At 46.0% G+C, this 25,286-nt stretch overlaps 1 protein-coding gene and 1 long non-coding RNA gene across 5 annotated transcripts in view; one reads left to right on the top strand and one right to left on the bottom strand.

Moving 5' to 3' along the window:
• The window catches only part of LOC135913662 (uncharacterized), a 91,025-nt gene that overhangs the window by 14,454 nt on the left and 51,285 nt on the right, over positions 1–25,286 (top strand). Inside the window, exon 1 of one of the 2 annotated variants that reach the window (XR_010568090.1) lies at positions 12,042–12,176. The exons of the other annotated variant lie outside the window; for it this stretch is intronic. This is a non-coding gene — a long non-coding RNA (uncharacterized lncRNA). Of the gene's footprint in view, positions 1–12,041; positions 12,177–25,286 lie in introns of those variants that run through there. 2 annotated transcript variants of the gene reach the window in all.
• Positions 15,777–25,286, bottom strand: part of LOC135913661 (leucine-rich repeat-containing protein 4B-like) — a 46,975-nt gene continuing 37,465 nt past the window's right edge. For all 3 annotated transcript variants that reach the window (XM_065446211.2, XM_065446212.2, XM_065446210.2), the window contains exon 5: positions 15,777–18,747. In XM_065446211.2, coding sequence (XP_065302283.1) covers positions 18,554–18,747 — 194 coding nt within the window. In that variant the 3' untranslated portion in view covers positions 15,777–18,553. The remainder of the gene's footprint in view (positions 18,748–25,286) is intronic.

Here is a 25,286-nt window from a genome sequence, read left to right as displayed (position 1 = left end):
CTAGGCATGGCCGATTGGAAGCGCCTACTGAACTCCCTTCCCCGTATTACTGATGCGCAAGGAGCGGGGCCTGCAGCTAGCAAATCGCGCTCGCGCTGCAGGCCCCACTCCTTGCGCATCAGTAATACGGGGAAGGGAGTCCAGTAGGCGCTTCGAATCGGCCATGCCTAGTCATTCTGACCGTCAATAGATGACGCCAAAAGCGGACGTGCTTCCTCTGGCTGCCACTGACCGGCGCTCTAGGCAGCCGCCGCAGAGCACAGGCCACGCGCTCGCGTGTTCCCTTTCAAAAAGGACGACCCTGTACAACCGAAAGCAGCACACGATTTCACCGTGGCCTACTGAAGTGCTGCAATGCTCTAGAAAGCCATGCCACAATCATTAAATACCATTACAACAGCAGCGCGGCAGCATACTCCGTGCTCTAGCTGATACGACGAATAGGGTTTCACATGGCGCGATTGGGGCGAAAAAAAGTCGTTATGCCGCGTACGTCGCAGAGCGATTTTCGCTGACAGCTTTGACATGGGTTTGCGGCAGCGCGATTTATGTCGCAGCGATGCGCAAGGTTGCCGCCTGCTCACGAAGCATCCAATCCATGCCTGCATCGTTAAATAAAAACAACATGGAAGCTAGTGAAATGTTCGAATTTTCATATTATAATTCGATAATAGAATAGGTACACCATTTTTAACGTTTAAAAGCGTTGAGACTTTATGACAGCTTGCACATACAGTGAATGGGGCGCTGCACAACACCGCAAGTATGAGCGTGAGGCTTGTGCGGCGTCGGTGGGGTATAGTTCCGTTTAGTGCATTATAGTTTCGTTGTTACTATGGAAGCCACAACTTTTTTTTTCTGGATGAGTATCTGCGTTTGCAGAATAACAAGCTACTATGGAGTGTACATGTATAAGCAGCTGGCGCAATTTGTAGCAATGAAGAGGTTGACGACGGTAGCGCTCGAGTGGGTACGCGCCTTATGTTGAAGCGGCGTCCTTCTCCCGACCTGGATAACGTGCAGCTTCTAAAAAGCCACCCGCTATTGCACGCCAACGGACTCAGCTCGTTCCCAGGAACAAGTGGATACGGAAAACCAGGTGGGATTCCCATTTTTCAAGCCTCTACGACAATATTGTGGCCGGACCTCGTGGCGGCAGAGCCGCGAGGCCACGCGCCGGAGCCGGCTTCCTCAACATTTGCCGATCATTTTCTCAATGATGGAAGTCACCGTAGAGGGGCGCAGCATATCCCAGGAAGAAATGGATACAAGCAAGGGATGGAAGGAGGTCAGACACAAAAGATCAGACCGGCGAACCTCCCAACATCGCGAGAGCACCTTGTCGCCGACGCGGCTCGACTAGCGCAACAATAACCCATGGAAAGGCCGGCTAGAGCAAATACGCAAGGCAAGCAGAATGCCACATTTGCCAAGAGGGGATTACAAGGTTGTGATCAAACCACGTGGAGGACTCAAATTATCCGAGCACGGTATAGTTCCCCTCACAGCTGCGGTACAAGATGCGGCAGGTATTCCTCGGGACGAAAGGGAGGAGGACATTGTCTGCCCCAACAATTATCAAAATATCCTCATCGTCAGTACCTCGGATCAAGAGCGGGCAAACAAATATCAGGAAGTAGCACGTATCAAGATTCAAGACAAGTTTTACGAGACCAATGCTTACGAGACAGCGCCTGACATGATGGCCAAAGGAGTCATCAGAGGAATCCCACTCGACGAGGGCCCAAGAGACATCACAGCAGCGGTGGTTACGAGTAAAAACCCAACGGCGATAGCAGCAAAAAGACTCAGCAATACTACAACAGTGATTGTGCTCTTTGAAGGACACAAAGTGCCCACGTACGTCCGATACAGGGCAGCGCTACTCCCTTGCTCCCTGTACAGGAAACAAGTGGATTTCTGTCATCAATGCAACAGACTTGGACATAGAGGAGATGTATGTCCCAACCCTGACAACAAGATTTGTGCGGGATGTGGAACATCAAACCCCAATAAAGACCACAAGTGCCAACCTAAATGTCAGTTATGCGGCGAGGACCATCCGACCGCAGACAAGACGTGCAGAGCCAAATTCAAGAAGCCCTTCATCGCTAAACAGAGACAATGGCACAGACTACAACGAGAACGACAAGAAGAACATGAAGACGCTATCTCAAGAGAAGACAGAGCAGAGTCTCGCGGAACGCTTGGCCTCCTAAACGCCAGGGAACGACACTTTAGATCGAGAACAAGGTCTCCATCCGCCACCAGATCCTTATCCCGGTCCGGCTCCAGATCCAGATCCACGCTCCAGATCCAGGTCCAGAACTAGGCCATCCTCTTCAGCAAACCAGACTAACACGGTGAGCTGGGCAGACGTGGTCGATGGCGTGCGCCCGGGGACTGGTGGGGAGACTGCCATTAATAACGAGATCAAGCAACTCAAACATGAGAACGCACAGTTGAGGATTTTGCTAGCACGTATGAGCGATGAAATCAAAATTCTCAAGGAAGGAAAAAACCAAATAAATCAGGTAACTCCCGCTCCACAGGCGAGCACGAAAGAGCCATTTGAAATTCCGGACAATAAGATGGACGAAGGGGATGACCCCCCTCCACTCAAACGCAAGGCCCAAGCCATCAGTGATAAACAAGATAACGCAGTGGTAGATAAAGCATTAGCCGATATTCAAAAGAGCCTAGGAGAAATACAAAAGTCAAATGACAAACGGGACGAAATTATGAATCAAATGGCTAAGGCAATAGCAGCAATTATGAGTAGATTAGACATCCTAGAGGCAAACCACTCACCAGGTAATGGACTCCCCTCCGTTGCGTCAGAAGCACTACAATCCTTACCCACTTCACAACCACATAATTATATAAGATCAGCTTCTCTCCAACCTCCCGTCTCCCTCCCATGGTCGCACCCGAAATGAGGCGCGCTAAAGAAGGGTTCAGGATATGGCAGTGGAATTCTAGAAGTTACGAAAACAAAAAGTCAGTTTTGCAGCAGTATTTGAAAGACAAGGATACACGGGACGTCATAATTCTGCAGGAAACACACGGGACTGCGAAGCTAGCAGGATACAGATCTTTTGGCTATGCCGAAGGGGACACGAGGGCATTAACTACGCTGGTAAAAAGAAACATAACTTGCATGCAGCACAACACAGGAATAACGCACATTGACAATACTCTATTGGAACTCATCCCACAAAAAAAGACAGGACATAGCTTATTTATTCTCAACATTTATAGTAACCCCATGCTACATAAACACAAATTCAAGAACCTATTCCAGAAAACACTCAGACTTGCTGGAGAAAATCCGGTAGTTATAGGAGGAGACTTCAATGCCCCACACACCACGTGGGGGTACTTATATACCAGAGCAAAAGGAAGGGACTTATGGAACGACTCGCAAGAATTAGGCCTCACGCTCGTCACAGACCCCGCCACTCCAACCAGAGTAGGCACGGCGCTAAACAGGGACACAACCCCAGACCTAACCTTTACCAAGAATATTGAAAAGGCGACGTGGCACAACACACTGGAAGATTTGGGTAGTGACCACCGCATATTAGAGTTACACGTCAGAGAAGGGCCGAATAGACCCAAGGAAGGACAGATCAAATTAGTAGACTGGGAACTATTTCGTAGAACGCGAGAGAAGACACAGCAACGATCAATCGCAGACATAGAACAATGGACTAAGGAGCTCAGTGATGACGTCAAAGCTGCCACAAAAATAGCACCACCTGAATCTAACTTGGATAAATGCGACAGCAGACTTCTCCACATGTGGGAAGCTAAGCAGTCGCTTCAGAATAGACTTAGCGGTCAGAAGCATAACAGAAAGTTAAGAAAGCGCATAGCACTCCTCAACAAAAAAATAGAAGAACATGCTAAGCAATTGGCAGCAGCGGCATTGCATGACCCAAAGTTAAGCCAGAATCTTCTGTTTGCGCAGCTCTCTTTGTCGGCCTTTGTTTCTTCGGCGATCATCTTCGTGGTGCTGTCCCACCGCTTTGCTTCCTGGAAGGCGCTGCATCATCCACACGGGGTGAATCTGCGATTGCGTAGCCTCATCGGGGCCTGCGCCCAGCATCGGCAAGATCACCACTGGAGTTCGCTGCGATCGCAGGGTGCCCTATAAACAAGCCGACATCGACGCCTGCTCTTCATTGGCAGCAGCGGCATTGCATGACCCAAAGCTAAGCCAGAATCTTCTGTTTGCGCAGCTCTCTTTGTCGGCCTTTGTTTCTTCGGCGATCATCTTCGTGGTGCTGTCCCACCGCTTTGCTTCCTGGAAGGCGCTGCATCATCCACACGGGGTGAATCTGCGATTGCGTAGCCTCATCGGGGCCTGCGCCCAGCATCGGCAAGATCACCACTGGAGTTCGCTGCGATCGCAGGGTGCCCTATAAACAAGCCGACATCGACGCCTGCTCTTCATTGGCAGCAGCGGCATTGCATGACCCAAAGCTAAGCCAGAATCTTCTGTTTGCGCAGGTATTCAGACTTTGATCTTTTTTTATTTTTTTTTTATTTTTTTATTTTTTCTCTCCGCTGCTGCTGCTGCCATCAATCGCGTTTCTTTCTTTTTTCTCTTTGTTTCTATCTGAGCCTGTTTTTAATACGCATACCATGCCGACGAATGCAGAACTATCGAAAAAAATTGAGGAGCTGGAACTAAGGCTTAACAACACGCATGAACTCGTCTTTGGCAAGATCTTGTTGAGGATGAAGGAATCTGGGATTGATGTTGTGGAACTAAAAAAGGAAGTTGATTCCTTGAGTACAAGCACTGAACACTTCAATGGACTTATAGAAGAACTACGTAGCCAAAATGCTACACTAATCGTTGAGAACACCAAGCTGAAATCTCAGAACCAGTCATTGACTCGCAAGGTTGAGGAACTAGAACAGTACTCTCGCCTTAGCAATGTCGAAGTCAAAGGCGTTCCCTGTTCCCAAGGAGAGGACTGCGTTACAATTATGCAAACGGTAGGGGACAGAATTGGCTGTCCAGTATCGCCTAGCGATCTGGACATTGTTCATCGCGTTCCCACCAGATCTAATGACCAGAAAAACATCATCGCTCGTTTTCATTCTAGAACGAAGAAAGCTGACTTTGTCAGTAAAGCACGTAAAGCTAAACTTTGTCTTAGTGACATTGGATTTTCCGGCTCTTCCAACGCTCCCGTTTTTGTAAATGAGCATTTGACCCCATCTAACAAGGCTCTCTTCTCCAAGGCTCTAACTTTGAAGAAAGAAAGAAAATGGATGTTCCTTTGGACAGACAACTGCCAAATTAAGGCTAGGAAGACCACTAACAGCAAAGTTCTGCGTATTCGTGACGAATCCGACTTAACCAAATTAGACTAGGCATAAATTGTTTAACCAGTTGACACAACAAACATGGCTTCTACACTGGAAACCGATCAATTGAATTCTTTCTTAAATGGATTTCATTCCATCATTCATTTTAATGCTAGGAGTCTTCGTAAACACTTCGACGCTATCGATAATTTTCTCGCATCACTAACTAATCCGTTTTCACTAATTGCCATTACTGAAACCTGGTTATCTGACGATGACAAAAATTTGTATTGCTTCCCTAATTATAAAGTGGAATACTGCAATAGATTGACGACTAATCACGGTGGTGCTGCTATATATGTTTCTTCTAATATTGCTTATCAAAGAAGACATGATCTATCTTTAACCGTTACTAAGTGCGAATCTGTTTGGATTGAAATCAGTAACTGCCTTTTTGCTCAAGATAACAAGAACTTCATATTTGGCTGCATTTACCGTTCTCCCTCATCGTCAGTCAATGAATTCTGTACCAATCTCGATCATATTTTACATACCATATCTCTAGAAAATAAAAATGTTGTTATAATAGGTGATATAAACATTAATTTACTCGATGAAACATCACCCATCTGTATTAACTACACTAGTATATTCCACAGCTACGGATATGATTGCTTAATCAATGTGCCCACACGCGAAGTCTCTTGTGGTACAGGCTCACTTATTGATCATGCTTTTTCTAACCTGCTTCATTCACCAGAGGCAAAAGTTTTGCACATCGACATCAGTGATCATTACCCCCTGCTTTTACGTTTCAATTCTAATGTACGACCTTACCCAATTTCACACACTAAAGACGTTCTTGATAAAGATGGCTTCATAACTGCTGTTGCTAATACAAACTGGTCTGAAATTAAATCACTACATGACCCACAGAAAGCTTTTTCCAAATTTTTTTCTCTAATTACATCATACTTCCGTAAGTTCACCTCCAAAAAGAAATGCAAAAAAAATGTGTCATTTGTTCACAATCCATGGCTCTCACAACAGTTATTAGCACAAATGCGCAAACGGGATAACTTATATAGAAAAACTAAAAGACAACCATTTAACATGAACTTACGTGCGAGATATAAAAACTTCTGTAACACTGTTAACTGTAAAATAAAAACAGCTAAACGTTTTTATTTCGAGCAAAGAATTTTACAGGCAGGTAATAACACTAAAAAGAAATGGGAGGTTGTCAACTCCTTTTTAAATAACACACGACTAAACCAGATAGCCAGAATTTTAAAGGATGGAGTAGAGCTCGATTCCCCTGCTGAAATAGCTGAGGCTTTTAGTAGTTTTTTCTTTCCTAACAATCCACCTAAACTTGCAGAAAACATTAACATGAACCGTCTACCTCATTCATTCTTTTTATTTCCCACAACGCCAGAAGAAATAACTGCCGTTATAAATAACCTAAAAGTGACAAGCGCTGGAATTGATGAGGTCCACCCTGCTAACATTAAACTTATCTCGCACCTAATTTCAGACATACTTTCATTTATTGTTAATTTATTATTCAGAACTGGTTTATTTCCCTCTGAACTTAAGCGTGGCAAAGTTATCCCAGTTTTTAAAAAAGGCGACAACTCACTACTGCACAATTACAGACCTATTTCCATTCTGCCGTTCTTTGGGAAAGTTATTGAGAAACTAATTGAAGTACGACTAACAAAATATCTCTCTAAATTTAATATCATCTCTCCATGTCAGTTCGGTTTTCGCCCCGGGTATTCCACAGAGCTGGCACTTATTCATCTTACGGACCAACTAAAAAAATTTATTGACGAGGGATTTCTCACCGCCTCAGTTTTCATCGATCTAACGCAAGCATTTGATAGCATTAATCATAATATCCTATTTTCTAAGCTCGAAGCAATAGGCATTTGCGGTCCCGCCCTTTCGATACTAAAAAGCTACTTATATAACCGGGTTCAAATTGTTTCAATTTCCAGTGCTTATTCTCGACAGCGAACTACTAACATCGGTGTGCCTCAGGGCTCCATCCTGGGGCCACTCCTGTTTTTAGTTTACATTAATGATTTGCCTAACTGTCTTTCTTCGACAAAATGCATTCTGTACGCTGATGATACCACTATATTTACTTTTCATAAAGATATCTCATCTCTCGTTAACAAACTAAATGCTGACTTAGAAAATATTCGGAGGTGGTGCAACGTTAACATGTTATCTATTAATGCATCTAAGACTAAATTTGTTGTATTCTCTTCACATCAGCGAAACATAGCGTCCATTCCATCTATCAGTCTTGGTCCCCACTGCCTTCATCCAAGTTCATGTTCATCTTTCCTTGGCATTCTACTTGACTGTAATCTGAAATATCACAATCATATTGCTCACATAAAAAAGAAAATAGCTTATGGCATACGCATATTAATTAAAGCACGCCCTTACTTCACACGTACCACATTGCTCTCACTTTACCACTCTTTCGTCCACTCTAACATTACTTATGGGATCATATGTTGGGGAAACACCTATAATACTCATATTAAGTCTTTACAAACAATTCAGAACCGAGCCATCAGAATAATTACATATAGTTCATGGTTTTCTAATGCCACTTCCCTACTACACGAGAATAACATCCTTACTATTTCCGGGCTCACTACATACAACCTCGGTATATTTTTCTACAGATTTCTACATAATGAGCTACCGTCGATCACATTTTCACCATCTAACTTGACAACTAATAGTACCACCAGATTCGCGTTAAATAACAATTTTCTTTTACCACAAATCCGCACTAACTACGGTAAACAAACCGTGGAATTCACTTCCATATCAGTATGGAACACTCTTCCTCTCATCATGAAAACTACAAGATCTTTACACCAATTCAAAAGGGAACTGAAAATGCATTTATTATTGACAAACTAATGAGAAAATTTACTGTATCCGTTTTTTTTCGTTCTTTCTTGCTTTTTTGCCTTTTTGTTTGTTTTTGTTCTTGTAAATGAACTACTGGTATATGTTTCACATGCAATTTTTTATGTTACTGTGAGTTAAGCTAAACCTTGTTATTATTTGTAATTAATTCTGTATTTTGCTCTGTTAACGTTCATTTCCTGTTGCTTGTATAATACCTTATTATATGCTACTGTTGCTTTGCGATGTCAATTATCATAACTATTTTTGTACAGGAGGTCCCGATACAGTCTTTGACTATGGGACCTCCTCCTGCATACTAAATACATGTAATTTGACCCACATTCTAACAATAAATTCTGATTCTGATTCTGATTCTGATTCTAATTGACCAAACAACAATGGGACGAGATATGTAATTCCATGGATGGACAATTAAGCACCGGCAAAACGTGGCACATGCTCAGGTTCCTGCTTGACCATGGCAATAACAAGAAAAATCACATGCAAGCCATTAATAAGTTAATACACGCATATGAGGGTACAGAAGAGGAATTTCTCAATGAATTACAGCAGAAATACTTAAAACAGGCACCCCCTTGCATCTATCCTATCTACAGCGGGAATACAAACGCAAAAGTAGACGAGGAACTCACGGAGGCAGAAATCGGCGCGGCCCTACAAAAGTTAAACACCAAATCCGCCCCAGGCCCGGACGGTATAACCAACAAGACTCTCAGGAACCTGGATGATGAATCGATAGCCAAACTAACAGAATACATAAACGAGTGTTGGGCAACGGGAGAAGTGCTAGCTCAATGGAAGAAAGCGACGATAACGCTTATTCCAAAACCTGGTAAGAAGCTTGAGATAGACAACCTCAGACCAATCTCCCTAACATCCTGCGTCGGAAAATTGATGGAACATGTCATTTTAAACAGAGTAGACACCTTCTTAGAGGATAACAACATATACCCAGATACAATAATAGGATTTCGCAAAAATCTTTCGACACAAGATGCGATGCTCCAACTTAAGCATCAGATAATCGATTATAACACGCGCTCGACGAGGGCCATCTTGGGCCTTGATCTTAAAAAAGCTTTCGATAATGCCAACCACGCAACCATATTGGAAAACATCGAACGAATAGGACTAGGACAACGGACGTATAACTACATCAAGAGCTTCCTATCAGACAGGAAAGCAGTCATCTCCGTCGGAGGGCTCAAGTCGCCCGAGATCGACATAGGGGGGGCCGGCACGCCGCAAGGCGCTGTCAGTTCGCCGATGCTGTTTAATCTCGTCTTGATGGGACTCCCCAAAAAATTAAATCACATAGAGTCCCTGAATCACACAATCTACGCGGACGATATTACTATCTGGACCTGTGATGGCAGCGACGGATCAATAGAACAACGACTCCAGACTGCAATTAACACAGTAGAGGAACACTTCATAGGAACAGGCCTCACATGCTCTGCAGAGAAATCTGAACTTCTATTGTACTGCCCAACACTTAGAGGCAGGCCTCCCAAAGGATACGACAGAAACAAGGCTCATGAGGAAATCAAGCTACACACCAAGAACGGGTGGAATATCCCAATAGTCAACCAGCTCAAAGTGCTGGGTCTGGTAATCGAGAATAAAGGCACAAATAGGGAAACCATAAAGAAGTTAGACACAAAGGTAACAAACACCGTGAGATTAATCAAACGAATTACTAACAAGCACCAAGGTATGAAGGAAGAAAGTATCATTCGGCTTATACAGTCATTCGTAATCAGTCAGATCACATACATAGCAGCCTTCCACAATTGGTTTGCAGCTGAAAAGCGTAAAATTAACAACATGACAAAAAAAGTATACAAACTAGCTCTAGGGATTCCCATAAGTACGAGCACGTATCTCTTGCTAAAGTTAGGACTCCACAACACACTGGACGAACTCACAGAAGCACAACAAACATCTCAAGCAAAGAGACTAACCAAAACCAAAACGGGACGGCTTATACTAAGCAAACTAGGAATGAATTATCACAATCTATACGGGGAAAAGAGGACGATAACGAGAGAAATTCGTGACAAACTCCTAGTACCAAATATACCCAAGAACATGCATCCAGGTTACAACGACGGTAGACGCAAGAGTAGAGCAGAGAAAATTATCCGAAGCTTTGGGTCAGAAGACTGAGCAATCTTCGTAGACGCGGCTGAATACCCATACAGAAATAGCTATGTAGCAGTAATCGTAGATCACACCCAAAAACCCCTTACAAGCGTATCAGGTAATACCAAACATTCCGAGACCGCAGAGGAGGTAGCCATTGCACTAGCATTGGTCTCCACGAATGCTCAGTACATCATAAGCGATTCTCAAGCGGCCATTAGAAATTATGCAAAAGGTAGGATCTCTCCTGAGGCATGGCACATCATCAGAGTCAATGAAGCGAAGTTCTCCGATGCAGAGAAGAACGGCAGGCAATTGCTATGGTTCCCAGCGCATACGACTCCAGACATTCCCGCAGTCAACCTCAACGAGGTAGCACACCGCGAAGCTCGAGGTCTTACTCGCCGAGCTGAGCAAAGAGCGACTTCCATCGGTCAGGAGAACGCGGAGGAGGAAATCTGGAGAGAAAAATATATATTAACAAGATTTAGTGATATTACCAAATTCTATCAAAATCGGAGGCGAGTATTACCACCGCCTCACACTAAACTGAACAGAGCTGAGTCCGTTACTTGGAGGCGACTACAAACAGAAACTTATACGAGTCCCGTGCAACTAAAAACTTTCTACCCCGATATATACGAGAGCGATATGTGCAAGCTATGCAAGTCTGTTAGAGCCACCCTTCAACACATGTTGTGGGGATGTGAAATATACCAAAATAAAATGGCAGTCTCCCCAGAAAATCTACGGGCGCGGTGGTCGGCCGTGCTGCTCAGCTCAGAACTCCAAGACCAACTTTGGGCCGTCCAGCGAGCCAAGGAAGCCGCACGGGAGCAGCAGCTCCCAGTGGCCATCTAGGCGGCCCCAGGCCCGGGCCTCCCAATCGCCGGATTCCAAATAAAGTTATCACATCACATCGTTTTAAACGAATTGTGTAAGCGGAAGAAAAATGTTTATGAAGCTCCTAAGCCGCAAACGCTGGTGGGTACGCCCTATTAAAACATAGCTAAAACTGGCGCACGACATTGCTCCACAGAGGTATATCAGCGCGTGGTAAAACAGGAAAGCGCCTATTTGAACGGCGCTTTCTTTCGTCACACATTGCCCCCCATCGCGCCGATCGCGGGGACTCAGCGACGCTGCGACCAACTTGTTGCAATCCAGTCGCGGAGAGCCCATGACGTCGCGGCGGTCGCTGAGCGATGAAATTCGCTGTGTCGCTGACTGAAAATCGCGCCATGTGAAACAGCCTAATCACGGCGGCGGGGGTGTTTTGCCCCGGACAAGGTGGCGGCGACCAGCTTCACTTTCGGTGAGCAACCAACCCCCGGAAGACGAGTGCTAGTATCGGTTTCAAGGAGCATGCCCACTCCATGCGTTTGCCGGACATCCTAACTTATTTCAATTATATTTTGTGAATGTTAAATCGGGTGAAGCGCCGGAAGTGGTTGTCTTCTTGCGTCCGTCGAGCTTGCTTCCGCTCACCCTTGCCACTCGCTCAGCGATATCGCAAGTCCGATCGCGCTTGGTCATCTGCGGTTGTCGTCCCACGTATGAAGATGGGAATGATAAGAGAGAGAAGCTTGACCAGGCGTGCAACGAACGGAAGAAGCAGGAAACCACGTCAACCAAGCATTAGACCAAGAGGGTCGGGGCATCACGTGTCGCGTGGCTCTGTGCTGTTCTAACACTGGGAATTTCAGTTCTGCGAAGCTTTTCAGATTTCCGAATCACAGTAGGTAAGCACAAGTAATTCACTTTATTTACTGAGCAGGTATTCATTTTGCATCAGTAAACCAGTTCTGTGCAAGCCTGAGGGCACCATGGACTGACATAGGAGCACTGTCACTCAACCGATTTGTCATGACTGCAGCCCATCTGCTGTCGGTGAAATACTTGTAATGAAGGGCTTGAGCGCGCATTTGTTCGGCTGTACATTTTGTGCACTCTTTGTCGACACAAATAGCCAAGGCTAAAGCAAAGAAAAAAAGACACAGCCGTGATGTTTTGTTTTTCGAGTTTCAGGAGCAAATACGGCAAAAGGAGTCAAGCACATAATTCGTTGTTGCGTTTTGATGCACCGTTACTAAGACATTGTACTGAAGAAGGTTGAAGCTCCCTATCTTACCTTTTGGAGCGTACACTGCACCATACGCTCACTTACCTTGCTTTAGGCTCCACTTCGGTTTGTGCGAGTTTATAAGCCCCTGTATTATAGACAAGGCTAAATGTTAATTTGCCGGCAAAATATATTTAATTATACCAGTAATACAAGTATATGGTACATATTGCTAATTAAGTTCGAATTGGTAATCCTCTTTGCGATTAAGTTTTTTATGAATGGGTGGTTGCTTGTGTTGCTGTTGTTTCAATATAGTGTCCTAATACTCACCGTGCGATTCTGTATATATAAATATGACGCAGAGTCTTACGACAAGCAGATTATATGTTCTTGTAAGCGCTATAGAAATATACTCCCTCATTCGGCATATAGTTCAAATAATGAGAGCTGCATTATAGGCTTCTTCCTGTTCATGCAGATGCGTGAAGCCACTTTAAAGTTCTGCGGGTCCTTACATCTCATACTGTCAATGAAATACGTGTAGGGTACTCTAGCTTCTTTCTGTAAGCCACAAAATGTGTCGCCGTCATGACATACGTGATAGTCAAGTTCCGTGTGACTAACCTGCGATGGTTAATTTTCTCATTGGTTTGGATCTTCTACAATCTATGTTAGCTAATTATGTACAAATTTCAATTGTGAGTGAAAGTTGCTTTTGCTGACCGAAACTTTCGCACTGCGTGGAGATCAGTTTTTTTCCAGTGTGGAATGTATGAATAAAAACAAAAACATTCAACTTTTACTTGTGTTGAGTTTGGGCTGACTGAGAAATCGGCCAGCTTCAGTGGATCCTCTTGACAACACATGAACAAAATGAACGATTGATGGTGCCAGGAAGTTATTTTCTTGATACTACCCCCACTAGATATGTGGACTAGCGGAACTGTAGCCCTAAACTTAACCACAAGTTAGAAATTTGAGAGCAACTGCTTTCATGAAATGATGAAATGTAGTATGTTACCTGAGAATATTGGTAATTTACGACGGTTTGCTATATAAATATTTTTTATTATAATTGCTTGACACCGGTGTGTACGAGCGCTATCTCAGTGCTTTAAAAAATGAATGGAAGCTTCCAAGGTAAACGTGGCAGAAAAGAAAGGTGCTTCGTGAATACGGCACACTTCAGCGATTCTGGTCCGCCATTTGGCCGGCCGCGGAGAGCACGAACACAGCCCACTTGCATGCGAAGTGCGAAAGGAGCTTTTCGCCGCAAGCCTCCTCCTCCCGGCAGCGCACCCTCTCCCTCTATCTTCTGACCTCCCCACTGACGTCATGGAGACATTGTTTTGTTTGTGAATTATATTCAGTTGGATATCCGGCAAGCTGCCAGTGGTGGAAGTCCCTGGCGCTGCCCCCGCGTATCGGCATGAGACCGAGTATCCCCAAAAGAGGTATAGGGAGTTTCCACACCTTGGAGCCACCCCGACTCCAGAACGTTTAGCATATAACCTTCTAGGTCAGGACATGCCTTGCTGGCTTGCTTTGCATCCTCATAGAAGAGGGCGCGGGAGTTTTGAAAAATCTGTGGGAGGGCCAACATACCTCTCCGCTGCCAAAAAAAAAACAAAATCCTGCCGAACCATTCATATGGCGGCGGATTAGCTAGCGAAGCTGTCGATCGCAGACCGAACAACTACGGCCAAACTCCGCGTCCAGAAACATCCTCTAGAATTTTGGAATTCGTCCCGTTGAAACTCAAAGGAGGTGGCAACTCCCGCTTCGGCCGCTTGGGCGCAGACTCGAACGGCTTAGCTTGATGCTTACGAGCAGCCTCCAGGCACCCGATCTTCATCGGTAACTTGCGCTCGACGCCGACGATTAGACTGCCGCATCTCTGAAGATTTTTCGGAGACAAAATCACACGGCCGCATTCTCCGCTATCAAAACGGGCACGTTGTCGATGGTTACAGTCGCGTCTCTGCGTCTCCTCGTGCCCAGGTTGTTCTTCGACCGTGCGCACAACGCGTGGTCTTCCCACTTTTCCCAATTTTTTGTTGGAGTTGCAACTGTTGCAGTGGTCGATCTCTGCAATGCCCAATCCGGTTATTGCGAACCGCGGCGGCTACCGCGGCGCACATTCCCCGTGTTTTCGCGCCATAATTGCACCGCCGTTCTACTGAGGGCAGGCGACAGCGCGCGCAGTCGGCATCAACGGCAGCCAGCGCAGGTTCACACCCCCACTGCGCATGTGCGGCGCGCGGTGGGATCACGTGTGCCTTCATTTAAAATTAATTAAAATATGAAGTTTTACGTGCCGAAACCACTTTCTGGTTAAGAGGCACGCCGTAGTGGAGGACTCCGGAAATTTCGACCACCTGGGTTTCTTTAACGTGCACCTGAATCTAAGTACACGGGTGTTTTCGCACTTCGCCCCCATCGAAATGCGGCCGCCGCGGCCGGGGTTCGATCACGTGACCTCGTGCTCAGCAGCCCAACACCACAGCGACTGAGCAACCACGGCGCGTCTCCCTTCATTCTTCTGCGCCGTACTATCGCTAGTTATCTATTTTGCTCACGTTACGGACGTTAGCCCACCCAGATACCACACCCCACGCCCACCCCTACGAGACCACGCATATACGGCTCACTCGTACAGGTCCGACAGGTAAACAGTTTCGCTGTAAAAATGCGCGTCCTGTACGTGTATCAATAGGCAGCGGCGAAACGTTATCTTTACTTATGTGGTGTAAGTGAGGAATTACTTGCGAGGTGCTCGCTTTTGTGCTTGTTTGTTCGACTGCGCGGGTTATACGGCGAGGCTATAACCCCTGCTGCTTGCGATGGGCTCGGCGAAAACATTCTGACTCAGCAAAGTTGGCTGCCGGATGCGCCTAATTTCACTTTCATGTGTTCGCTCTTCTATTCTTTAATCATCGTAACACTCATCAGTGTCACTCGCGAATATTGCGAACCTGATTTAAAATAGGTAACTTGGATTTCAAGACAACCAGATATTTATACTTTACAGCATACGAGGATGGTACTGTAAGAATAAGAAAAAAACAAAAAGAAACAATAATTAAAGCAACGGATTTCGCAGCATACGACGTAACTCAGCATAGTACCTGCTGAGTGATTAGGAAGCCTGGCCCAAGCAGCTCTTACCAAAGTACAAGGTCATTGATCGATCATTTCGTTCAGGATCCACTGCACCATCCTTGAAGATGTCTGTTGCACTTCAAAAAAAAAAAGGTTTAAGTCTTCCGAATGTATCAACAAGATCTTTTTATTTCAGCAAGGCGTCATTTCGTTTACAAAAGTTGCTGAACATTTTAGTTTTTAATAAGTATCAAGCTTACAACTCAAACTCGGTAAATGCCACTCCACTATTTTGCAAAATGCACATAGTGTGACATGTATACACTGTACTAAAATGTACCACTAATCCGTGAGTATAGAGCGTTTGCAAGACACTCGCTACCATTGTAGCAATCTCACATAAACTGTAACCACAGGTATCACGTTTGCCCTCATTAAATGTTCTATAGAAGGTGCAGTTTACGAAAGTGCGATATCCGTTTTTCGTGCAGAGTTGTGGATTTGCACACACACACACACATGCACAGACACACACACACACACGCACACACACACACACACACACACACACACACATATATATATATATATATATATATATATATATATAGAGAGAGAGAGAGAGAGAGAGAGAGAGAGAGAGGGAGATGTTACTATAAACTGTGCTTCCTACAATTGCTAACAATAGGCTTAGTTTCATAAGTGCAGCATATTTTATTTAAATCGGTTCAGCGGTTATCTAATGCGGGCATTTCGGCGTCTTACGTGTATTTTAATATAAGAACGGGCGTTGGCGCCGAAATATTTCTTAGTCTTATGAAATAAGAATACGGTGGTGTGAATTACAATGCCAACAGATGTACATCATACTCTGCATTAGTGTGCGCAGTAAGTAACAATAATGCACATACACCGACTCGCCCAGCTAGCTACCGTACTGCACCATATTATGGCTTAGATTAGGAGAGAGAAATGGAGTAGGATTGTTACCATGTACAACTGATATGAGGTGTCTTAGGGTAACAAAATGGACGCCAGTAAAGGGAAATGAAATTGACGGCGGAGAAGAATTAGGCGGACTAATAGGAAACTTGCAAGCACATCTGTCGCCTTCATCCTATGCACTGAACAGAGCCATGTTAATGGAGGGCCGGGCTTCCGTCCTACAAGCAGACCTGAAGTAGTCTGAATTATGGTGATGAATATGGTATTATGGTTACGATAATGATAATGATGCAGGCCTCAGAACGAAGGAGCACTCACACGCAGGCCAAGTGTACCGGGAGGTGTACCCCCATCTACAGGTTGCTTTTTTTTTAAAGCAACGATAGTACCTTCACTGCTTCTTGCTCGCTGTCGAGTATCATGAATGTCACCCGCCTAGATTTTTTTTGTTTTTTATTTTTCTTCTTTTTTTTCGCGAATAGTGAGAGCCGTGTAACTGCGTCTCAAAAAACTGCCTCTCAGTACTTTCAAGAATTCGCGCCGACGAAAGGTGTTAGTTTTGGGCAATATAAAATTTAGAAAATATGCTATTGTGCATGCGTTCTCGGTTGTAAGAAGGGTGAAATATTACAGTTTGAGAGTGAAGAAAGCAGTGCTGGGGCCCTTATCGCAGCAACAGCACACGTTGTCTGAATGGTCTCGCGGCTCGTAGGCCGAGCTGCGTTAAACACCAGTAGTACACGCGTCTCTCTCCCGGAGTTTTCTCGGCGTCTGGATGAACACAAATGCGCTCAATCGCGATCCATATTTCTGCGACGCGAAGGGAGCACCGTGACATATGCCAGCACTCGCTGCATTCAGGCTGCACTTACTAACTCGACTAAACCATTAATTGAAGCAGATCGAGCTCACGTTTCCTACACCAGCAGGAAAAAGAAAGCACACGGTTTTAGCTTTTTTTTTTTCATAACTTCTTACCGCTTGCGGGTTATTGGGTTACCGTAGCCATCGAACCCAGTAGCCAAGCTGGTAGCGACATCTAGCGGCACTTTGGTCAACTACAGCGCGTTTGAGATATTTATGTATTGCTTGAGTGTTCTCGTCGAAGGAGAATCATAAAAGGACTTCACGCTAACGGTTACGCAGCGGCCAACGGCTTTACGGCAGCAGTAAAGTGCGATATCGTTAGCCAGCGGCTTTGTGCACTCTCTGGTTGAACTCTGCGTCGCAACATGTCGCTACCAGCGTTCTCGCAGCCGTATTCCGGTATTCCGCAAACGGTAGTGCTGCGTCATGGAGGAAGGAAACTGAGCAGAGGCCTTACCCCCTCCGCGGCCTAGGAGAAAAGTGTGGAGAAAGTGACGTAACACGTTCACCTCTTTTTTGCTGATTTTTTATTTCTTTGCCATAGTGGCCACGCCTTTCGGGCCACAATGGCGGCTTTGTTTTGGTTCTGTGCGCTCACACGTGTTGCTCCGTAGGTTTCGTACCGTGGCAAAGGCGCCGTGCGGGCAGGTTTGCGTTGTTCTTTGTGTTTTGTTGCGCTGCGTTATCTGGACCGTGCTCTCCCGGATGTTGCTGTGGCCAGATGGGACAGGAGGAACAAAAATTCGTGAAATTAACACGCATGCAACGCTGTACGCAATGTACCGCGCCACGGTAATGGCTACGGACGAAGGAATATCCGCGGGAAATTTTGCCCTCTTTGGCGGAACCATGCTAACGTGCAAACGATTGCTCAGTATTGCTGAGGAGCGCGCGAGTCCGAGCAGCATGGTTGCGCGCAGCGCGACGTGGTATCGCGCGAGAAATGTAAACAAGAGAGGAGAGCTGGCCCGATAGGCGGAGCAACGCCATGAGCAACGCCAACTTCCGGCTTCACTTTAGCTTCACAAGGAGCGACGTCAGGGCCTCTCAGTTTCCTTCCTCCGTGTGCTGCGTTTACGGACAGTTTACGGACTGCAGTGTCGGCGTGCCGCGAGGCAGTTGCGCAAGCCGCAGCGTCGATCAGGCCCGCCTCAGGTACGGCCTCTGCTCGTCGTCCTGTTGACCCCCGTGCGCGCAGTCCAGGTCCCACGTGGTCATGTGCTCGAGCGTCTTGTGCGTCTCGGCGCACACGAAGCCCTTGACGAAGCGCCGGTAGTACGGCTGCATGCGAAGCAGCCACTGCAGCGAGTCGCACGTGCAGTTCATCCGGTTGCCTGCGAACACGCGCATGCACACGCTCGATCAGGCAAACTAAGGCTGTACGAAGGATAAGGCTTATCTCTATTTATCCATCAATCATTTATGCTGTGCATGGTACACGCAGGAAGAGGGAAAAGGGGAACTTACTGCGTCTTCTGTTCGCGCTGTTTTTTACCACGTAAGACCGTGTATGATATTGTTTCGCCTATTCGCTGACTCACAGCCTTGCTTCGTTCGAGCGCAGTCGAAGACTGCTTTCTCGGTCCCTTCTTAGTGATAGCTTTCACGCAGGCTGCGTTACAACACCACGATGTCAGCTTTTTACTGCAGCCGCCTAACAAAGTGCAGTAGCAGGCGCGAGAGCTTTTCAGTCGACGACGGAGGTTAGCACTCATTTATGGGCACCTGGTCTCCAGTATCAATTACCGCTGTCAAACAGACATCGCCGACCTGAACAACAAGCAAGTTCTGCTTCGTTGAGAGCGCCAATGGAGGCTTTTGGCACGAATAAAATAATGCAGCAATATATACAAGAAATTCCCAAAATTTTCACTTCTGAATGATTCACAGACTATAGCTAGACTCCCATACTATGACTTTGTTTAGAAGTGAATCCCGGATGTCTTTCCCCAAAGAAATGTTCACCACACATGTCCTTCACCAAAAAAAAAAAAACAAATTGCCACCGTGTTCCGGCGCCTCCATATTGCGTGATCTAAGGAGCAACTACTGATATGTTTCTATAACGAGGATTGTAGCTATATAGTGTGCACGACCGCTTACCACTTGTGCTTGACCGTTTTCTCACCGAAAACCAGAAATTTTCATCTTGAACCTGCTGCCAACCAAACCTGACAGATGCGCGAAAAAAGGAACTCAAGAACACTGCAGAGCGATCAATTAGCACACGCTTGGCACAGTATACTATCTTGGTACTCTCGAGATCACTTTTCTTTCTTTTTTCTTTTTTTTTTGCGGAGGCACGACAGTAAGGAGCCGCTACAGAGTACCATATCTCTGTATACACGTACTGTGAGAATACACTGAAAGAGTAGAAAGGAAAGCAGCGAAGCTAGAGAGCAAGAGAGTGAGAAGACGAGAGGTCAAATTATGCGCATGCACAGAACGCGCGCACAAGTTTTAGGTATTCTAGAAGAGTTCGCGTGTCTATCTCCGCACGCTTCGAAGGGCTGCCTCAGAGTCGCATAATATTGCCCATTCTTGCGAGGTCGTTCTTTTCCAAGATATTCCCCAGTGGTGAGGAGAGCGCCGAGCTCGCCAAGCTCGGTTTTGTCGTGATGCCTGGAAGTTGAGTTGAGCAGTTCAGAGTATGAGTGCTAACCCTGACCGTGGCCACCGGAGGCCACGGTCAGGGTGTCTCCACCTTCTCTTGCTGCACGCGGCAAGAGAAGGTGTGGAGTCTGCGCTCTGCGTTCCCGGCTATTTACCAAGGAATGAACAAGCACAATGCTATTTAGCTTGTAGAATAGGTGGTGTCCGAAACTGTGATGTCATTCCAATTCCTGCAATTGCTTCCGGCTATTGCAGTACACCGAACCATTGCCTTCGAGACTGGTTTTTTGCTACTCCGACGGAGCCGCCATTGCCACCTAGAAATCACCTATGTCGCAGGAACCGGTGTATCCCGAATGTGACGTCTGTTGGCTTGCTCTCAGTTTCGCGCATGACGCCTGCACATGGTCGAATGGGAAAGCTCAACCACGCGTACTGATACCCGTTGGGCCCTTGTGTTTCTCAAAAAGTTACCGCATGACGCTGTCATGCGGAATGTCACCACCGTGAGCAGAGTCATGGACTTGTTATTTTCCTCAATGTTGCATTTTCCCTTGGCAGTGCACACAGTATCGGCAGTTTTCTATGGTGTTGCAGATAAAGTTCCTGCAAATAATGAAACCTGCATGTTAATAGCGAGCAGCATTCCGTTTTAAGTTGTGCGAAATGTTATATCCGTAACCAATCCTAACAATTGGTTTTATTAGCTGTTGACGATGGTTAAAAAGTATACTGTTCTTTGAAAGCAGCTCTAAAAAAAAAAGAAAAAAACATTCGTGAAGAGCGCGAAATGGTGCCTATAAATGTGCGGAACGCCCACAATGTGACATTTCCGCCGCGATGCGCACCCGCAATAGTATGTCGAATTGGGATATTCTGATGGCGTTCCTAAAGGACAGGTCTTGAAGTACACCAGTGCCCACGCGAGTGACACGCATAGTGCACAAGGTACACTTACACACATTGAACACTTTACCGGCGTACACAAAGATGTCAGCTTAACTAAAAAAATTTGATCTTTCTAAATATAACAGCTTTATTTTAAATAATGTAATTGGGGCATTTCTGTAAGGAATTCAATCATGTGGCCCCCGGTGCAATTACTGAAACTGCAATGGTTGAAAAAGCCACCTTCCCCCTCCCCTGCACTTGGGTGCCTCTCACTACCCTTGAGTAGCGTTGAGTTGTCAAGTTCTAGGATTTTTTTATTTGTAGTCTTCGAGTAGTCTCACAAGAGGCACGCTCTAATTCCATTTTCGACGTCGTCATCATCATCATCAGCCTGGTTACGCCCACTGCAGGGCAAAGGCCTCGCCCATATTTCTCCAACAACCCCGGTCATGTACTAATTGTGGCCATTCCGTCCCTGCAAACTTCTTAATCTCATCCGCCCACCTAACTCTCTGCCGCCCCCTACTACGCTTCCCTTCCCTTGGGATCCAGTCTGTAACCCTTAATGACCATCGGTTATCTTCCCTCCTCATTACATGTCCTGCCCATGCCCATTTCTTTTTCTTGATTTCAACTAAGATGTCATTAACTAGCGTTTGTTCCCTCACCCAATCTGCTCTTTTCTTATCCCTTAACGTTACACCTATCATTCTTCTTTCCATATCTCGTTGCGTGGTCATCAATTTGAGTAGAACCCTTTTCGTAAGCCTCCAGGTTTCTGCCCCGTAGGTAAGTAGGTGCGTTTGCAGCCGTGTGCGGCTACAAACTTCCGGCGACGTGCATTACTGGGGCCTTATAACGTAAAACCATTCCAATTTGTTTCTATTCCAATCTCCTGACGTCAAATTTGCGTAACCACCAACGCAAGCACCGGGTGGTCACCCGCAGGGTTGTCCGAACAGACCAATCAAACGCTCTCCTCGTTCATAGGAGGTCACTTTTGTTTGCTTGAAAAACGAATAACATTGCCTACACTGGGCGGCTTGTCGTATCTAATTTGCTGACGAGAGGCGAGGAGAACGCTCAAGTGGATAGGGATTCGCTGGAGCAGAGCCAGTGCACTGAAAATCGATAACCGGATGAAAAGGGTTGGTCGGCTTTCCCTTACTTAGCTTGTGGTGGCTGGTCGAAAATCGCGGCGGCATGCAACGGATGCTCAAGAATGACGCTAAAACTGACCCTCAGCAAAGGACAGTAGGCAAAATGAGGTAGTAAACGTGCCGAAAGTGCTTGAAAACGTTACACGGCCACGCAAGAAGACTTATTATACGCAAAGACACCCATGCTCGCCGGCAGGTGCGAGTAGCCAGCGTCTCAGCGATTGGCGGCAGCCATTTTTTATTCCTTTCGGAACGGGGCAGCCTGCGGCTATTCCGAAGAAAATTCAGTTTTGTTCGGCATAATAATGCATCTTTATCGCGTACACGTCACTTTGACGCGGTGAGTTTGTGCGGTTTTGTGACGTCGCGTGACAGGCAGGGGAAGTGGGTGCAGCCCGAAAACTTTTTACCAATAGCCGAGGGCTAATGGCGAAAAGGGGTCGAATCAAAAATAATTTTTACTTTTTTCTGTCATATCATGCATAATCAGTGTGTACACATCATATCAAATGGGGAAGTAATGCGGTTTTCGTGACGTCGCGTGACAGACAGGTGAAGTGGGGGTAATCGAAAATGTTCTCGACCAATCGTGGAGGGCTGATAACAGAATTGGAATAGAAAAGTTTGGAATAGTTTTACGTTATAGCGCCCCTGGACAACCTATATTTATTTTTAACAGAGCTTTTTTCTTGACTACGCATTGCCACTGAAACCTATGTGAAGCATGTACGCATTTCACGGCAGATATTGTGGAGCAATATCTCGACCGTGTGGTAGGAAAAAAGGCCTCCTGCTAAATCGGCATGCGCTGACTGGCTTCAGTTCCGCAATAGAACTTGGGCGCTGTAGTAAAAGCATAAGAAGTTAATTAGTGAAATTTGTTAATGCAAGTGGCTAACCACTCATAATCGTAGAACATTATGTTATTTGCTGCGCGGACAGTGTTCTGCTGAAAAAAATAATTCTCCATTTAGTACATACAGGGTTTTGTAACCATCTATTCCTTTTTTTCGTTCTGACTGTCATATCATTCGCCACGCCCAGTGACTCACTTCGGAGATAACGGCGATGTGAATGTCTAAACCAATGACGAACCACGAAAAAAATAAATAAATGAAATAGATCATAACGACACAAGCCCGCTATTCTTAAGAATCACATCAGGAGATAAAAAAATTTCCCGCATATCCAAGGCAGTCTGAATCAACGATAATGGAAGAATATCTGAAAAGCTTCAATTAAATGCTATGCAAAAAGGCAAGTAATGATGGAATGTTGTTTTATTTCAAAGTAAGCGCGAAGAATTTGTTACCTTGGTCTCCCATCGCAGAAGTCTTGCGTTATGTGCTTTAGCGGCAATTCGCAGGTAACACCGCGTTTGCTGCACAGCGAATACGTGCAGCTGTATTGCAAGTCGTAAGTACGTGGACGCGCCCACTATACGGTAGACCCATGTGGCATGCTTGACCGCGGATTAGACTGCCTCCGGGATCGGTCCCGTTTCGACGGCACCATGTACGTAATGAACCCTTTTTCAAAGCAATCCCGTGGGCGTCACCATGTTTGATCACGTGGTGACGCGTCCATTGCTTGCCTCAGCTGCCTTCGTTTGCATCCGTGTTTACAATGTGTGTGCATGACGCCGGTGCGGCTCAACAAACCTTCGGCGGATGTCGTAGACGCGTTGATTGTGCGGACGATACGAAGCTTTGGCCACAGCTTCGGAGGACATGCAAGCGCTTTCGGTGCTCTTTGCGCCTTGTTCAGGCAGCGCGAGTTACCGTGTACGGTGCTTGTGCTTAAAGTGGGGCTAGACACGTATTCGAAGCTGTCCAAGCTTTTCGCTTGTGAATTAAATCGGGATCAGCGTGTTTCGCTTTTCATTCTTTATTTAGCAAACACTTCGATGCAGCATTTTGTCGTTATTCTGACTCAGTAAGGTTCATCGGTGCGGTCACTATCGAATTGTTTATTTCCTGCCTAGTCGCTCGCGGGTGCGCTCAGTTGGGATGTATTTGTTTTTACTGCGCACAACACTTGGACGATAGATGTTTTGCACTTATAACACTTGTAGCAGAGACCTAATATTGCGAGTCACTCGCTTACCCTGTTGGCCGCCACGAAATGTTCAGCTTCGAACATTCGTGTGTAGTTGGTATAGCCGCCGTCACCCATGCTTCGGCACATTGACTCAAGCTTGCACCCATTCACTTATTCCCGATGCGTTGACAATATAGCGGGTGCATGCTTTGCATGTTGGTTGAGGCGGATGTGTGTAGAAAACGATGCGAGTAACTTACTATGCCATGAAGCGGTGCTATACTCCCATTGTCACCGTATAACGAGCGTTACACACTGTTGCCGACGTTCCGGGACTGAAGTCATTTCTTTGGAGATTAGCGATACAACGTTAGCGGAAGTGTTTTGTTATGTTTTTTTTTAATTAATCCTCGAGAAAAGCAGTAAATTGTGAAGGGGGACCGGCAACACAGGCAGTTTTCTTATGTAGCAGAGGTCCGGGGACCTGGTCACACAGATTCGTTCCATTTCTTAAGCCAGTCGCCATTTTTGCAGCCAACTGCTGCATGCGTCTTCCTTCTACCGTTCCGCATTTTGCAGCATGAATGGAGCACCGTGCATTGGCGGACACCCAGTTGCATTCCCGTCGGCTGATCGCACAGTAGAAGGGCTGAAACTGTAATGGTTTCGTATTCGTGCACGTTAGCTGAGGAAACGTGCGGAGCGCATCCAAAAGCGCCATCTCGTTTCTCTAGAGTGAACTGCGGCACTAATAGAGTCTACACTCGGCAAGAAATTGACCGAGAGGACGCGCTAAATACCGGGAAAGAATAAGGACCCTCTATCCTTGAAGGGCTTTGGAAAGTACCTATAGAGAGCTTCGCTTACATAAAAGAATCCTGCGCTTGAAGGCGTATACTTGTGCCAGCCAGGATATTTAGGTGCCCTTTGTTGTTTCATTGCGTGAATCATCGGAGAACAGAACCGGTCACCAACACATCTGCAGAAACAGCAGAAATCATTCGTTACATCTGCGCTGTCCTGCGGTTAAAACGTCAACGAACCACGAAAGACCGCGAAACAGACGAGGAAGCCTTCAAAAGGCACGTCTTCGTTGAAGCACGCACTTTGTAACGAACGCCGATTCTTTCTTCCTCGGTGATCCGAAACATTCGCTGAAGTCGCTAATT

The sequence above is a fragment of the Dermacentor albipictus genome, chromosome 6, assembly GCF_038994185.2.
Source record: "Dermacentor albipictus isolate Rhodes 1998 colony chromosome 6, USDA_Dalb.pri_finalv2, whole genome shotgun sequence".
In the NCBI taxonomy this organism is placed as follows: Eukaryota; Metazoa; Arthropoda; class Arachnida; order Ixodida; family Ixodidae; genus Dermacentor; species Dermacentor albipictus.
This window is presented reverse-complemented; position numbering and strand designations above follow the sequence as displayed.